The sequence below is a fragment of the Myxine glutinosa genome, chromosome 4 (genome assembly GCF_964187855.1).
Source record: "Myxine glutinosa chromosome 4, kmMyxGlut1.1, whole genome shotgun sequence".
NCBI lineage: Eukaryota > Metazoa > Chordata > Myxini > Myxiniformes > Myxinidae > Myxine > Myxine glutinosa.
In genome coordinates this window covers 73,531,876-73,549,831 of record NC_136264.1, presented here as the reverse complement: position 1 = coordinate 73,549,831, position 17,956 = coordinate 73,531,876, and the positions used below count along the sequence as shown (strand labels likewise).

The 17,956-nt window shown below is 42.9% G+C and overlaps 3 protein-coding genes across 5 annotated transcripts in view; 1 reads left to right on the top strand and 2 right to left on the bottom strand.

Annotated features, from left to right (window-relative positions):
* The window catches only part of LOC137424777 (uncharacterized), a 675,237-nt gene that overhangs the window by 397,818 nt on the left and 259,463 nt on the right, over nucleotides 1-17,956 (top strand). The window lies entirely within an intron of this gene.
* The window catches only part of LOC137424790 (cytosolic 10-formyltetrahydrofolate dehydrogenase-like), a 256,540-nt gene that overhangs the window by 212,186 nt on the left and 26,398 nt on the right, over nucleotides 1-17,956 (bottom strand). The window lies entirely within an intron of this gene.
* The window catches only part of LOC137424779 (uncharacterized), a 107,458-nt gene continuing 93,263 nt past the window's right edge, over nucleotides 3,762-17,956 (bottom strand). The window contains exon 3 of the mRNA XM_078775954.1: nucleotides 3,762-4,499. Within this exon, the coding sequence (XP_078632080.1) occupies nucleotides 4,155-4,499 (345 nt within the window). The 3' untranslated portion in view covers nucleotides 3,762-4,154. The remainder of the gene's footprint in view (nucleotides 4,500-17,956) is intronic.

Genomic DNA, 17,956 nt, shown 5'->3' with positions numbered 1-17,956 from the left:
TCGTGCCAGGCGTCCCCTGATAAAGCCACGCCTGACCAGACAACACAGCCAGCGCCGATTGCAGTGGGCCAGAGAGCACCGTCAATGGCAGCCAGGACACTGGAATCACGTGACCTTCAGTGACGAGTCTAGATTTCTGGTCTATCGTCAAGATGGCCGCGTCCGAGTGTGCAGACAAGTGCATGAAGCCCACAACGAAGATTGCATAGTGCCAAGAGTCCAAGCTGGAGGTGGTGGGGTGACCGTTTGGGCTGCTTTTCATGCAGGGGGCAAAACTGACCTGGTTGTTCTGAATGGAAACCTGAACCAGTTCAAGTACAGGGTCATTCTGGAAGAAACATTGCTTCCATTTGCTCGTGCAGCCTTTTGAGGAAACTTTGTCTTCCAAGATGACAATGCACGGCCTCATCGTGCTCGCATGATCCAACACTTTCTTGCTGACCGTGGTGTAGAGCATATGGAGTGGCTTGCCATGTCCCCGGATGTGAATCTGATAGAGAACTTGTGGGCAGAATTAACGCGTCAAATCGACAACTTGGACCAGCAGCCCACCTCTGTGCATGAATTGCAGCAGACTATTGTCACTGCATGGCAAGCGATTCCTGTCCAAACCTTGGCAAATCTCGTGAACAGCATGCCTCGACATGTACGTGCTCTCCTGAATGCTCTTGGGGGGTTACACGAAGTACTGAACTGTAATTTTACTGTCTGTAATCCCAGTCATAATTTAGCTTTTGTTGTTGTTGAAAATTTTTTTGGCTAATGTGCAAAACAGAGATACTTCTGGAAAACGTACAGAAGTTTAACACAGTACTGTCCGTGAATTGAGTTCGATATCAGTTTACATCACTTTCAAGGATCAATTTATTTGCTTCGAAATGTCAAATGTGGTTTTTGTTTCTTTTAAAGGTCACATTAACAAAATCGAGAATAATTTCAACATAATTCCAATGAACTTTTGGTTCTAAGTCATCTTGAAAAGTAAGTTCACCCCCACAAAAAAAATATTCCATATTAAATGCCGTCTGTATGTATATATATGGTAATAATAATAATATTAATAATAGTAGTAATCATGAAATACAAAAAATAAAAAATACTAAAATACTAAACATATGGATACATAATAATCGTCATAATAATAATAAAATACCAAAAAAAAAGAAGATAATAAATACAAAAAAATTAAATAAAAGAGAAAATACAAAAAAAACATAAGTAAATACAATAAAGATATCTATAATAATAATAGTAACAACAATGGAATACAAAAAAGATAATAAAACACTAAAAAGATGTACACATAATAATAGTAATAATAAAATACCAATTTTTTTTTTTTTAAGATAATAAACACAAAAAAAATTAAATACAAATATATATATATATATAATTATAATAATAGTAATACTCATCGTAATAAATAAAAATAAAAAGGAAGGTGAAATACAAAAAATATATATATATAAATAAATACAAAAAAATACTATATATATATATATATATATATATATATATATATATATATATATATATATATATATATATATATATATATATATTATAATAATAATAATAGTAATAATGATGAAATACAAAAAGAAGAAGATAATGTCGTGTGATTTCCCTCGGTGAAGACCGGAAAATCACGGATAGCAAATCGAGTGTTAATGAAGGCGTTCAATTCAATAGCTGTTTTTCTCTCAGCGATTCGTCGAATGCGCTGCATTTATTTTCGTTCTCTGTTTCGTCCCAGTCGTTCACCCCATACCTCCTTGTTTAATATCTCCACTCAAAAAAAAAAAACCCCCAAAAAATATTTCCTTCCCAGATCTTATTCGTTTATTTGTTGTTCTTTTTTGTTCGTTCGTTCTTCGTTCGCGATCACGCGATCACGTGGTTAGAAATGTATAATCTCTCCCCTGAACAACTATTTTCTCTCATATATTACAACACCCTTTTCTTCTTTTCCTACAAAAGGATGCTTTCGTCTTGCTCACCAAATCTATTCATTCCAAAAAATATATATAATACCATCTCTTACAGTTCCTCCTTTCTACATTCCCTAAACTATCCAGAACTCCACCCCTCCTTCAGTGTCCTCAAACGTATTTTTGACTCGAAGGTCTCAAACTCATTTTGCAAAAAATGTTCGTTTCCCATGAATCGTACACTTTTCAAAATCCAATCTCACCCCTCCCCTCCAAATCCTCCCCATCACCCATCCCTTTCAAATCTCCCCCCTTGCCCCTTGCCTCCCCTCCCTCCTAAACTCCCCCCACACCCCTCCCCTCCGAGACTCTCCCTCGCTCCTCCCCTCCTAGACTCCCCTCTCACCCCTCCTCCTCAAAGCATCCTCCCTGCTTCTTCCCCCTTCCAACTTTCACCTTCATCTCCCCCAACCTTCTGCCTCGCTCTTCCCCCTCCTCAAATAACACCTCACTGTGCCTCACCCAATCTCCATCAAACCTTTTGTCCGCCCCATTCTTCCCTTTCTCCAAGCTATTCTGAAATCTCTGAAATCTCTGACACACCTTCAACAGCTCTCCCTACCTCTTCCTCCTCTTCCACATCTTACCCTACCCCTCCCCCCCCCCCTGTTCTGGACCTGATGCTCCCCCTTCCTCTTCATTAACGGTATGGACCTCAAACATCCGGGGCCTTCGCTCAAACTTGACTGATCTCTCCATACAGGTTGCTTCTGACAAACCAGATGTGATCTGCTTAACAGAAACTTTCCTCCTTCATGATGTCTCTGATGCCTTGGTATCTCTCCCAGGTGACTCCCTCCTCCGGTATGATAGACCTGAGCCTCGTCCTGGAGGTGGGGTTGCTATCTTTATAAAAACGCTCTTCCTCACTCGCCCTCCACTGCCCTCTCTCCACCTCACCCCCAGGAATACCTTTGGCTACGGCTTCCCCTTCGCTCCCACCTTTTGTTCATATGTGTGTTGTACCGTCCACCAAACAGCGATGACTCCATCTACATCTCGCTGTCTGATAATATGGACCAACTTCTATCTACCCATCCCAACTCTCTCTTCCTCATATGTGGTGATTTCAATTGTCACCATGCCAGTTGGCTGGGTGTGGGTACCTCTCTCACCAGCCATGGCTCTTCAGCAAAGGACTTCTGCGACTCACTGGGACTGACACAATCAGTCAATTTCCCGACCCGGATCTCAGTCAACGGAGCATCTTCTCTTCTGGATTTGGTTATGACAAACTTCCCTGAAAATGTCTGCTGCTCTTCTTCTGCTCCAATCGGCTCATCTGATCATGTGCTTGTCAAAGTGGACATCTCTCTGACCATTCTCAGAGAGCCTCCTCAGCGTCGACGAGTCTGGCATTTCACTCAGGCCAACTGGCACAGTCTTCAAGCAGCCATCAATCATCTGGACTGGTCTCCCATCTCTACCGCCTCTAACATCAACTCATCCTGGGAATTCTTTCAAAGTAAATTGCTCTCTCTCATGCACAGATTTATCCCATCTCGTCTTCAGTTATCATACCCTTCTAGACACAGGGCCATAGGGTGGATATCTATTTATTTTTTTGATTTCATGACCTGAACCTAGGGATTTGGCAAGAAGGGTGTGGGATGAAGCCTTATGACCTCCAAAACATCTTGTTTTTTTTCACAAGCGATATCGTGGTACGTTACCGAGAACCGCTGCCCCAAAACACCAGTATACACCAATTGTATGTTACATTTGAAATACCCATTTACACAGTAAAAAAACAACACAAACTATATGATGTCATGTTCACATTGGTCTTGGCAGCAATATTTATTAATTCAGACCCCCAAAAGTAGTAAAAATGTTGTTTTAACGACTTGGTAAAATAACATGCTGTGATGCATTTATCAGAAAGTCATGTTTTTGGACCTTAAAACCTGCATAATTTAAAATCTTTGTACAATATTTGTGATTGGTGTTGCTACTACGATCCATGGTGGTTTACCAATGCTATTTTGAAACTGTTAATAGGTCCAATAAGTGTGTAAGGGGTGATATTTTAACCCATCAAAGACAATTACGCGGCGTACAAGCGAACCAGTGCGCATTGACGTCATGATAAACTCGAGATGGGCTGAACTCTAGCCACAATTTGTCTCTTCGGCTTGGTCATGTTGAAACTTGTCCAAAACATCATACAAATAGTGCAGTTATTTCATCCTCTTCAGCATCAGAGTCTTCCTCATCTTCAGATCTGGAGTCTTTATCATCATTCTTATCATCAAAGTCAACATGGCCAGTTATGTTTGAGCAGTCATTCCTGCCGCACTTGCACAAATCTGTGCACGGAATGTTATTCTGTAGGCAAGTGCATGTAGTTTCGTTGCTGCATCGTGTCTTCTTGCAGCTTTCAGTGCAGTTAGCAAGCTCCATCACGCTGTCTGGTGCAGGTGGAAGTGTCATCCAGTCTATGGCAAGTTCCTCTGCCATCAGCGTCGGGAATGTCAGGGATGGGCTGCAGGCTCCTCTTGTAAATTCCTGAAATATTGAAGTGATCAATAACATTAAGAATGGAGATATACATATTTCCAAAACAACATCAGAGGTATATCATTAACACTAATAGCAGTACAATCATATTATTGGGAAATTCTGTGTAGAGAAACATGCGAAATCCAAAACATCCTGCTCTGACTAAGTGTGGAGCAAAAAAATCTCTGGATCATCTACATGTCATGTTATCTTAACCACTCAACTGTACAGATAGTTACTTCAATTACTCTTTCAAATAGACCTGTTAATTTTGAACATTTACAAAGCATTGTTGTGACATTCAATATTTTGTTTTCAATTCAATAAACTTTCCAAATAATCATCTTCATTAACACATGCTGCACCATATACTAGTACTCCTGTCCAAACATAAATTACAGGTGACGTTCAATATTCAAAGAAACAACCAATTAACTTACCAGCTTGGTAATTGGCTCTCTTGATGTGCTGTCTCAGGGCATCTTGGTTGGGAGGCATTGTGATCTCAGACGTTCTAGCAAGACGAAACATGTTGTACCTGGCCTCATTCACAGTAGTGATATTGTGCTGTCCATATAACTTGCAGACAAATGTCCAGTGCTTCCATCATGTCTGGATGTATGTCAAACCGTTCTCCAAGGTCCTTCAAGGCACCGCACAGCTCTGGATTCTTTAGTATGATGTTTAAGGCCTTCTTTTTGCCTTTGCCATAGAAGGCGCTTACACTATCACAGCCAGTAAAACAGTGTAGGCCTATCAAAGCTTGGCTGACATCTTCCCCAATGCTATCGTAGATTGCTTTGAAGTCAATTGTCCTAAGGTTGACTCCCTTTCCTGTGTGGAAATATAGATGTGCAGAGATTTGGGGTACTAAGGCTATGCCGATTATGAACACATCTGTATCCGGACTAACGATGATGACGTCATTGCTTGTGTGTGCTGCATGCGCGGCATGGAGGAACATCCGTGTGTCCGCCTCTTCATGCATCGAATTTAGTGATGGCTCTTCTTTCACTTCAACTACCTGATCTGGAGTGCTGCTTCCTGTGAAGATATGGCATTTGGTTCCATGTGCCAAGAACACTAATTCCTCTGAGGTATGCTGTCTTGACCTTACTCCACGTCTCAAACAAGTATTCGATTAGCGACTCCTTGTTGTCACCGTTGGAGAGGAACTTCTTCCATTGTTGAGGAAGGGACTGGCCATATATTCGCATCACTTGAGACCCTCTGGCTGCTCTCTTCTCTCGCTCGGCGTTCTTAATCGATACCTTTCGATAAGTATCGGTTACGAAATGGATCTCACTGGACTTGTTGCCCTCTGCTCCCTTGACAAGGCGCTTCAGTATTTCGTGGGCCAGATTGAGAAATGTCCTTTCCTCGGTGAGTTTGTTGATATTCAATTTCTGTATCATTGCCATACCATCCATTACATACATGCCTCCTACTGGAATATCAACCACAGGTTTCTCTGCCTGACTTTCAAGTGCATGAAGTAGGTTGGCTTTGTTGGTCTCGACGAGGCAGCCTTGCACACTTGCCAAAGGAAGAGGTAGTGGGCCAAGAGAATAGGACATTAACTCTTGAAGATCAATTTTCCGGAACTGCCCGATGACAACCGGGACCTAAGAGATTTCTGTCAGCCTTCAAAGACACATCCTTTCCACGAATTTTCTTTTTCACAGCCTTAGACATGTTGGTGAATGTCTTAAGTTTCAGTTTCTTCATTGAGCCAAACAGGTCGACTGTCTCCGTCTGAAGTCGTTCTTTACATAGGGTGGTGAACTCTGTTTCTCCTCTTTCATATGCTGTGTTTAGATCTTCCTGAACTTCTCTCGTAGCCACCACACCAGATGTAACATGAACCAAGTCCTCTCCATCATATTCAAATGGATTAATCATGCTGTTTGTCATCTCGATTATTTTGTCAACATCAGCTTTGTCACGTAGCATGCGACTTTGTAGTAGATCGGAGCGTGTTGAGCTGTGCTCTTCATATCTGGACTTCCCTGCCATAACCTCGCATTCCCGTGCAATTGACCCCCTCGCGTGGTGTGACCAAATCCATCGGTTAACTGTCCCCTTGCTGGTAGTGAAACCGGTCATGCCCCCCTTGGTCTTGGAATCCCTGTTTGCTGTCTGCTCAATGGTCTGGTCGCAGGCGATTTGGGCAAAAGCTTTGTCGCTTCTCTGGGTAGCGAATTCACCCTCCATAAATTTCTGATGAATGGCGGGATGGGTCTGCTGAACATCTGACATTTCCAGCCAGTATACTGGAAGGTATCTGCTATAATTAATGTAATCATAGGCAAATATCCATGGAAGCATACATCGTATGCTGGCGAGGCGAACATCCCAGTTGGCTTCTCGTGTCCCTCTAATGAATAGCAAGAGAAGCTCCACAGTCTCAATGTATGAACTCCAGAAGCGAAATGTTGGTTTGGTGTCACTTGCTTCTAAGAATTTGTCAAAGGAGGTTTTGAAGTCTTTGAACTTGTCGCTGTTGAGAATGACATGGTAGTTTGGATGTGGGAAAGCTTCAGCTAAGTTTGACAAAAGTTGCTTCACTCTACCCGCCTCATGTTCTGGAATAGATTCAAAATATGCATCCAGGAGCATCTGCTGCATCGCGTCTGACATCAGCTTATGGGCTCGAACTGCCCTGTTGTAATGCTTGCCGCTGAACACTCCATTCACAGACCCCACTGCAACAATCTCTGACTCAACCAGGATGTCTTGGAGACCACCATCTCGAAATCTCTTTCCAATACAGCCAAGAAAGGACATTGCAGTGTGGAATGCCACAAGTCGAATTACCAGTCTCTTCATGAACTGTGCATTCTTCCATCTAATGAGCTGTGCCTTGCAATAGATGGCTTGGTCAACGACAATGACGACTGCTTCCAACTGTAACTTGTCGGCGATCTGAACACTTCTCTGCAGTATTGTTAGTACCGTATTCATTTCAGTCGGAGTGGCATCAATGACAGGGAGATACCCTATCACGCTCTTTGGTGGAACTTCAACACAAGACAGTAGTTGGTTGAATCCTGTCCAAGATGGCAGAGTCCCGTCAATGTTGTACTTGGTGACGTGGTATGCTAGGTCTATTATCTTAGGGTGCTGGAGTAATGGGAAGTACGTTGCTCAATCCAATGGAACGCTGGTTGCGAATGGAGCGGGTCCTTCTTTTTTCCCTCCATAATATGTGGCAAGGTTCACTGCAGGTGGCTGCATCGATCTCTCCCACGTCCTCTTAACTGTAGTGACTGGTGCTGGTTGTACTACTTCATGGGATTGACTTGGTTGCTGTATTCTAATCCCATTGGTATTGTGCGTTGTTCCACGCCCAGACAATGTCTCCTCCCCGAAGTCATTATTGTCCCATACGAGTGTGACATGCTTGCCCGCCTGAATGATTGATGGAAGAGCATCCTCTCCACGATGTAGTTCTTGGTTAGCCAGTGCAGTGTCATGATTTAAGACGACAGAGTTTGAGACGCAGTAACCAAACCCGTTCAGTAGGCTGATTAATTGGGCTGAACCTGAGAGATGACGTACTGTCATTGCAAGTGACAAATGTTTGGGCATCTGTTTCCTTCCCTTTGATTGGAGGTATATGATGTCCTGTGCAATTGTGAGAATTCTTCTATGTATTGTAGATTCTATCTTTACAAACTCATCAGAATCAGGTTCGTCCGACACTCCCACCATCCATGCAATAAAGTTATAGAGACAGGGAGGTACAATTGCTTCTGCGGCATTTGTTGTCAGGTGCTCAGAGGTTGGGGGCCATGGCATATTTGGCTTGATCTCATCTATTGCATTTCTCAATTGTAGCGCAGTGAAGTAGTGTTCTCTAAGGTTATTCTCAGTATACCCAGGTTGCTTTGGTGGGGTTGGTTCAGAGTCGGATGTTTGTTCTGTCTCTGTTGTGTCATCACCTGAACCATGCATGGTTTCTTGCAACACTTTCTTTTCTTCAACCAGCACTTCAGTGGAGATGTCATTAACATACACAAGGTGTCCTTGGCAGCGCATATACGGGGTTAGAAAGCATAGTTGTGGAAATATTTTCATCACTCTTGTCTTGAGAAAGCCACTTTTGTAGTTTGATTCTATTCCGTGTGTTGCTTTGATTTGTTTCATGAACATGTCATTAAGTCGTTTCAGTCTATAGATTTCCTTGTTGTCTATTATAAGATCCTTGACTGTTGCACCAAATAATGTGTATGCTTCTGAGTAGTTGGAGTCTCCTTGTTGCTCTGCATTAGGTGTTGTTGCTAGCTTGCCTAAATACCGGGTATACTCCTTGTAGCAGCGACCATGGTATTTTACCTCTATCGCAACACAATCGCGGTCTTGAATTTGAAGCAGCAGGTTTGTATTGTTGTTGTCTTTAGCGGCTTGCTGCAGTCTTGGTGCCTCAATTGTTGAGCACCTTGTTAGAGGCTCTTTTCTTCGTCCCCTTTTGCCTGTATTGATTGTTCTCTCTTTCTGACAAAGGATGCATATATTACAACATGCATTTAAAAAAAAAGGATGGATGCATATATTAAGGAAAAGGAAAAAGGATTAAGGAAAAATTATTAAGGAATTATTAAGGAAAAAAAGGAAAAGGATGCATATATTAGGCAACACATATTGGGATCTGGCTGAACATTTGGGCTTGCCTAAGCTGGAGCGTAGAGCACGTTTCTTGACTGGTTGTGGGCCTTTATGCACCTTGTCAATGTTGACGTTGATGTCATTGCATGTTGAAGCTGCAATAAATACACATAAAAGAAAACAATTAAAATTATGTGAGTTTAAAATGTCTAGACCTCAAGTCATGGTTAGCCCGACTAGATTCCCTCCCCCCCCCCCCCCCCCCACCCCTTCCTCAGACTTCCTTTTAAAAATTTATTTGTTTCACCTCGGCCCTACCTCCTTGCATAAATATTGGACAGTTCCTTCAATTCAAAATCGTTCGACTACACACAAAATCATTTTACATATACCTCACAAAAAAAAAAATCAAACTAAGTTTTGAAGCATTGTCATGATTTATTATTCAAGTTATTCAACCTACCAGTATTGGCTGCATTTTCTTCTCTCTTTTTCATGCTGCTTTGCACCCTGCTCACTCGTTGTTTATCGGTAAATCGTGAATAACACACTTGATGAAACGCTGCATCATGCGGTATAGCTATAGCAGGTATTGTTACCATACTGTTGCCACGTTCGCCGAATTCGTCAGCGTGGTTCTTCACGAAATTTCTCGCAATTTCAGCTTGATCACCTTCTAAATTCTGCCACGTAAGAACAAATTGCAAATATCGTGGCCATGTTATATCACTAAAAGGTATTAAACTTTATCTTTTGGCCGGAGAAATGCACATATAACAACGTTTCTCGCTCCCACCCTCGTCACCGTAGCTGCTACTGGAGGCCGCCATTTTGTTTACTCGCAGCCGGACGCCCAGACATCGTTCGTAGCGCGAATAAGCGCGATCCTCATTGGTCAATACATCGAAATGCGTTCGAGGCTAAACGGAGATTTTGGAAATAAAATTATAAATTTCAACATTATATTACAGACTAACGTACCAGAATCTGACTTGTGAAAAGTCATGAACATTATTTCTTAATTTTTTCTATATTATCATGCCAATTTGATGCCCACCCGATTTTCAGGTCACGAAATGAAATGAAAAATTGGAACACCTGGCAGTCTATTCCTTCCGTCCATGGTACACGGAATCTTGTGGTGAGGCTGTTGCCCTGAAACAACTTGCTTTCGTCTCCTGGAAAGCAAATCCAACGGAAGGAAATCTAATTTCCTTTCACAAAGCCCAAAACAAGTGTGTGTCCACCCTCAGGAGAGCCAGGAAACAATATCTCACCGTTCTCAAGACCGAACTCTCTTATCTGTCTCCCTCTTCCAAATCCTGGTGGCGTCTGGTCAAATCTGTTTCTGGTGTTTGTTCCCCCTCCATCCCCTCCCTCACCTCAAATGGCTGCACAGTTGACTCCGCACATGAAAAAGCTGAATGCCTCAACTCTGTGTTTGCCTCGAAATCTTGTGTCCCAACCCCATCCCTCTCTGTACCCACTGTACCCAGTCGTACCCAGCTGCTCCTGGACTCTGTGTCCTTTCCTCCTGACAAGGTGGAAAAGTTTCTGTCAACCCTCGACTCTGATTCTGCAACTGGACCTGACGGCATCAGCCCACGGGTCCTAAAATCATGTTCTTCCGCTCTTTCACTCCCTCTCTCTGTTCTCTTCACCCTCTCTTTTGCTCAAGGTCATCTTCCATCTGCTTGGAAATCTGCCAACATCACCGCTTTGCACAAAAAAGGTGCAAAAACAGATCCCAGCAACTACAGACCAATCAGCCTTCTCCCAATTATCAGCAAAGTCATGGAATCCATCATTGCTTCAGATATGAAATCTTTCCTCTTCTCCAATGGCTTGATCTCTGATCATCAATTTGGTTTCAGACCTGGACACTCCACTCTGGACATGCTGCTTCTGCTTTCTCAACAATGGATGGAGGTCCTCAATGCCAAACAGGAAATTAGAGCAGTCTCCCTTGACATATCACGTGCCTTCGATACGGTCTGGCACCCCGCTCTGCTCACCAAACTCTCCTCTTTTGGTATCCATGGAAATCTCCACGCATGGCTGGCGGACTTCCTCTCTAGTCGTAGTCAACGTGTGGCCCTGAATGGGTTTCCCTCATCTCCTCTTCCTGTTCAGGCTGGAGTTCCCCAAGGCAGTGTTCTGGGCCCTGTGCTTTTTCTGGTCTTCATCAATGATCTCTCTGACTCTCTTGAAAATCCTCTCTATCTCTTTGCTGACGACTCTACTCTCTGTCGCTCCATTCTTCATCCCTCATCCCTCAGATCGGCAGGCTGCAGCCTCCTCACTCTCTGCAGACCTTGACAAAACCACAGACTGGGCAAACAAGTGGAACATGTCTTTCAATCCTGACAAATCTCACACTCTTACGATGTCTCTCCAAAAAGACCGACTGGACAACCCTCCCATCCACTTTCTGAATAATCCTCTCCAATAAGTTCTGTCACTCAAGCTTTTGGGTCTCACTATCTCCCATGATCTTTCCTGGGAAAACCACATTTCAAATCTGGCCTCCAAAGCCAGTCGCCGACTGGGCATCCTCCGTCGTGCGAAGTCCTTCCTTGGCACACCTGAGCTCCTCACCACATACAAGGCTTTCATCCGCAGCTCAATGGAGTACTGCTCTCCCCTCTGGGCTGGTGCTCCTGCCTCACACCTAGCTCGCCTTCACGCTGTTGAAACCAAAGCATTCAGAATCATTGGAATCTCCCGCGATGAAGCTAACTCCAAGGGCCTCTCACTCACTCACCGCAGGCAGGTTGGTGGTCTTTCGGTCTTCTACCGACTCCTCTCTGGCCTTGCCCTCACAGCTCTCTCTGGGCTCTGTCCCGCAAATATTCCTACAGGTCGCACAAGATCTGCCTGCAACCCTCTTATGGTTAAACTGCCAAAATCAAGACTCTCTGCTCACCTTCACTCCTTCATTCCTCTTTTCTCCCACCTCTGGAACAAACTCCCTCACTCTCTTCAATCCCACTCCACCCTCCAAGTCTTTAAAACAGCTGTTCACCACCATCTCTTATCTTCCCCCATCCAAAACCTTGATCTTTTCTACCCCCGCTAATTTCACCCCAATTCCACTTTTTTGAAATACCAACTTCTGTCCAGGAAGTCCTTGGTGTCCTTGTGTTTTACACTTCTCCCTCCCCCCCCCTGCCCCCCTTCCCATGCCTCCTCCCCCCGGGCCCTCTCCCTTCCACACATCTCCCTGCTCTCGGATGTTGTGTTTGTGTGCCTCCCCTTCTCTCCCCATCTTGTCTTCCGCTCCCTCTTTTTGGGTATTTTGTTTGTCTGGTTGATTTGTTTGTGAAGTAAATGTTAGCTCTTTCACGAGCCTCGATTCAGTATACAAAAAAAAAAAAAAAAAAAAAAAAAAAACAGACAGACAGAGGTGAAAGCACATCGACCTTCCGTGGCATAGGTAATTACATCCTCTTCTTCCTCAAGCTGATCACTGTGAACATTTAAACTTTGATGATAAATTAATTTGTCTATGGGGTCAGCTGTAGGCTTCACCAGGAACATTAATTATATCTCAGAGTTGCAGATAATTCTGGAGGCACACTTTTCAACATTTTTGTCAAACATCATTGCAGTGCCTCTCAGTTCCCTTCACAAGCAGATTACCCTCACATCATCACTCATGAAATCACCAACATCTCTCCATCTCACATTACAAAGTCTCAAAATATTAAACTTCCCTTCTGCATTTATTTTGTGATGTTCTCAGGTTTCTCGTCCTGAACCATTTGATATTTGAGTCATAAAACTAGGTGAAATAGCAAAGGTGGATGGCTGCCTGTTGCCCTTCTCATGGTTTATACTCGAGTGTTTCTTTCTCCGAGGTAGTTGCCTTCACCATGGATAAGCCCTCCTTCCCAGAGCAGTGTGGATTTAAAGTGTCAGAGGTTCTGCTTTCGCACCTCTATTATTATCCCCTATTGGACTTGGTCCAAAACGAGGGCTTCTGGATTGGATCTTGTCCATCTGTCCGTCTGTCTGTCTGTCTGTTCTTCATTCCGTGTGTGCGTGCATGCGTCCGCAACGATATATCAGCCATGTATGGACCGATTTTGTTCATACTTGGCATAAAGACAATACATGATGGCATACATAAGCACATCATTTTGTTTCGTGATGAGATCAAAGATGGCTGACTGGCGGCCATTTTAGTTGTAAAAACCCCAATGTTGAACATGTCCTCAACTATTTCTCGGACATGCATTTACTGATCTCGTTAAAACGTGCCATACATATAATGAATGATGGCTTACATATGCATGTCATTGTTTTTCGAGATCAGATCCAAGATGGCCGATTGGCGGCCATTTCATTAGTTAAACGTGTCCATGACCATTTATTGGCCATGCATGGATCGATTTTGTTCAAACTTGGCACAAAGACATGAGAGTAACATATAAAGAAGATTTTGTTTTGCAATCTGACCAAAGTTGGCCGATTGGTGGCCTTTCACTCCATACAGCAAAATTGCTAAGACCACGAGGGGCTCTGAAATGTTTTGTCTTTTTATTTTTGTTTGTTTAAATATGGTCAGTGTGGGATGCTAGGTGGTAGGAGTTTGGCTAGGTGAGGTTATTTGAGATGCTGTCCATCGAGATATCCTATCTCTATGAACATAATCAACCCAAGGATTATATGTCAGATTATACCTTCATCATTTTTGTTGCTAGAATTTTCTTTTCTGATATCAAAGCTATAGTGTATATTTCTGTATATATCCCTTTTGTTTCCTTCTGCCCACATTGTGCCTTACAATGAATAATCCAATCTTAATCTTCTCTCATAATTATTCTCTACTCCATTCCAACATCATTGTTGCTTCAATTAAATAAAATATCCAAATCGTAAGCTGCTCTACCAATTGATAGCGGAGGCTCCACGATGACGAGGAAGTAGTGATGGGTGGTAGATGATGGAGCCATGGCAGGGATAGTCTATCACCTGCATTGGTATAAACTGGGAGCAGTAGGGAAGTACATTGAGCTCTGTCCCCAAGGCTTTATAGGTTTCCAAGACTTCAGGGATTACTTGGCCCTTGACACGCCAGCGTGCTAGTTTGAAGACTGGCACACCATCCTTCTCTGCCGCAGTACCTGCCCACCAGCATCGGTTTGATAAATAGGTAGTAAAGATGCTGAAATCGATTTGGCATATCAAACAAGAAGTGAAAAGTTTAATATCTTAGCACAACCAAAAAAAAAAAAACATGGTACTCATTTGGCAAAACTGAGAAAGAGGTAAATATTGCATTATGTTTTGATTAAAATGTCAATTCACTTGTTTATCTGGTAAGTAAGCAAATCATCAAATACAGGACATAATCAGTTGGTTAAATTCTTGGATATTCAGATGAAAAAATACTTTTTCGACGAGTCAATTCATTCAAAAATCAATGAGTAAAAGGTTCTTCAAGTGTTCCACAACTTGGTGCATCTCAAATTGGTCAATACTGTTTGTTCAATATAAGAAGGTGGTTCAAGTTCTTCCTGCACTTCCAATTATATAATGACTTTTCGTTCGAGGAAATAACTGAATTGTTTTTCCCTAGTAGTGGGAACTCTATCAGCATGTGTGTAGGAAGCTGCCATCTGATGCATTGCGGGTGGCCATATTGGAGGTGGCAAGCGGTGTATCGTGCTCTGTGGATGAGCGGTGCGAATGCGTTTTTCGTGAAGGAAAGTGCGAAGCTGGCTGAAATTCACAGAATACTTACGAGACAGTTTTTGGATGATAATCTCTCAAGAAGAAGTGTGTTTACATGGGCTAGAAAGTACAAAGATGGCAGAGACTTAGTCGATGATCTTCCACTTTTAACATGTTCTGGTGACGGCTATAACTCCTGCTAATATCCAGAGAATCGATCAACTTATCTTGAGCAATTGAACAACTTGTCATGATGTTGCAGAAGAAGTTGGAATCCGTATCAGGAGTGGAAAGTGAGTGGTCAAGTTTGGAGTAGAGCTAATACAGTGGCTCCCATGACCCACAAATTTAAAGTGTACGACATCTGTCAGGAACGTGTTGGCTACAATGGTTTGGGATTGCCAAGGACTGATTCTTTCTTGGCAGAGGAAGAACAATAAATGTCTTGTATTACACAGGGACCTCCTACATAACGACATTCACAATGCAATTCACAGGTGGTGTCCATGAATGCTCCCCAGTGGTGTTGCATCTGTTACATAACAATACAGGACCTCATCTATCTATAATTCCAGTAATCTCTGTGTGTATGTTTGTATGTTTGTATGTTTGTATGTATGTATGTATGTATGTATGTATGTATGTTTGTCTGTGACCGCTGTTTCTCGACAACTACCGGTCCGATATACTTGAAACTTGCCAGGTATATTGCTGGGGACCCGAGGATGTGCCTTTTCAAGGTTTCATATTAATCAGAGAAGTAGTTACCGAGCTATGTCCAAAAAACGATTCAACCAATCAGAGAGCAGCGAGCTATCACGTGTGCCGAACGTGGCGAACAGACTCTGCCTCGGACGGCACATTTGAGAGCGTATTCATTTATTTCACGTTGGAAAACTATGTTGCCGTTAAACTATGTTTTAAAACTAATTAAAACTAATTTGCGATTCATCGTAACTGCGATTTGCGACCTTCCGGACAGTCAAATGAGGACGTCACTTCCGGACTTACGGATAGTCATAGTGACGCTGAACGTGGCGAGCAGACGCTGCCTCGGACGGCACATTTGAGAGCGTATTCATTTATTTGACGTTGCAATCTGTGTTGATTGTTGTAAGGTACGATCGATTGTAGTACATACATATTTATATTTTGTACATATTCATTACGGGCACGTCACGGGTACGGGTACGGTACGGTACGGGTACGGTACGGGTACGGTTCCGGGTACGGTTACGGGTACGCCACGTACGGGCACGTCCTCGTCTATCTATAATTCCAGTAATCTCTGTGTGTATGTTTGTATGTTTGTATGTTTGTATGTATGTATGTATGTATGTATGTTTGTCTGTGACCGCTGTTTCTCGACAACTACCGGTCCGATATACTTTAAACTTGCCAGGTATATTGCTGGGGACCCGAGGATGTGCCTTTTCAAGGTTTCATATTAATCGGAGAAGTAGTTACCGAGCTATGGCGATTTAGCCGTTCGCCGTTCGCTTTGGCGTTGCGAATGGACCAAACCATTTCATGTAAATAGAGGGGGGGGGTTCTGTGGTCGTTGCGAATGGACCAAACCATTTCATGTAAATAGAGGGGGGGGATTGTCACCGTACTCGCAAGCCGTTCGCCGTTCGCTTTGGCGTTGCGAATGGACCAAACCATTTCATGTAAATAGAGGGGGGGGGGGATATAATTTTAGATATATATATAGTACGGGCATATATATAGTACGGGCATGCCCTAGTATGACAAATGTAACCAGTGCAGATGAGGTGAGAGGTTCTAAACCATTCACCTTATGCAGCCCAGATCTGTCAACATAAGACCTTCACCTCTTTGGGACACTATGGAAACACTTTGATGGCATCAAGTTTGGTAGTGATAAGAAAATGAAGGCCAATGTCCTAAAGTGGATACGTACCCAACCCAAAGACTTCTATGATACTTGTCGTTGTTACGGATCCGTCACTGCCACCATTGTTGTTATTATATACTTGTAGGATTTTTAGTTTCAGGTAATATTATTAAGATTTGTGTGTGACATGGAGATGACTTTAGTAAAAGGTAAAAATAAATGTTTGTGAAGGAGAAAGGAAGACGTGGCAAAGAGGCCGGAAGAGAAGAGAGGAGGAGCTTGGCAGAGGAGGAGACGGCCATGAGAGAGATACAGCCATGAATCGCATTAAGGCTGCGAGCGGACTTTTTTGATAGTGGTCGCGAATGAGTTGAGGCTTCCCGTGAAAGGGATTGCCCGCGACATCGTCCTATATTGTGATTGCAATTAAACCTGCGTCTCAGGTTTTATTAGCATGCGTGAGTTATTGTTGGAGAAAAATCAAGTGCCTCCAATACAGGCTGATACGCCATTTTGTCCTCGAAGAGACTGTCTACTTGGTGCATCTTGTTTTGTCGTTGGGATTTCCATGTCGACCTCATAGTGTTGATTGCCGTTGGTTCCCATATCGACCTCTCACCTAGTAACTCCTCGTCCTCTGTCGTGCCGATACCTGCCTGTTCTCTGCATGGCTTCACCCAGCGTGGGGATCCCTGCATGGAATTTGGGGAAGGTTACATTCCACTCACACTTGGCGTGTCGTGAGTTTATTGCTTTGAGAGCATTGGGGGAATGATGGTACCATCATATGTATTGTTTATTTGATGCAAGTGATATTTTGATTGTACTTTCTTTCATAGTGTTATTATTGAGTATGTGAGAGTTCTTAATACAATTACTTGTTTTGTTCTACAATTGCATTTGTGTGGCTTCACCATAGTAGGGTGGCTTAGCAAAATTACCGTTACACGGTGGACAAAATCACCAAATTTGGCATGAACACTCCTAATGACCTATTAATCAATATTAGCCGAGGAGCCCTCGCGAATTTTTACGCGTATTCGTGTAAAACCAAAAAATCCAAAATGGCCACCATCCAGTAATTAAAAACACATTTCCCGGGTTATATAAGTCATGGATAGCAAAAAGTGGTATCAAAATATAAATTTTTAGGACACTGAATGTGTATTTTGATATTACAATATCACCAGTAAATTTAAAGGGACATTCAGTGATTTCATGTGAAGGGCGCCCTCAATGTTAGGGGGGGGGGGGGGGGGGAAGCTTTTGGCTTGAATACATTGCTTATAACTCCAGGTCATCAATTATTGCGAATGAT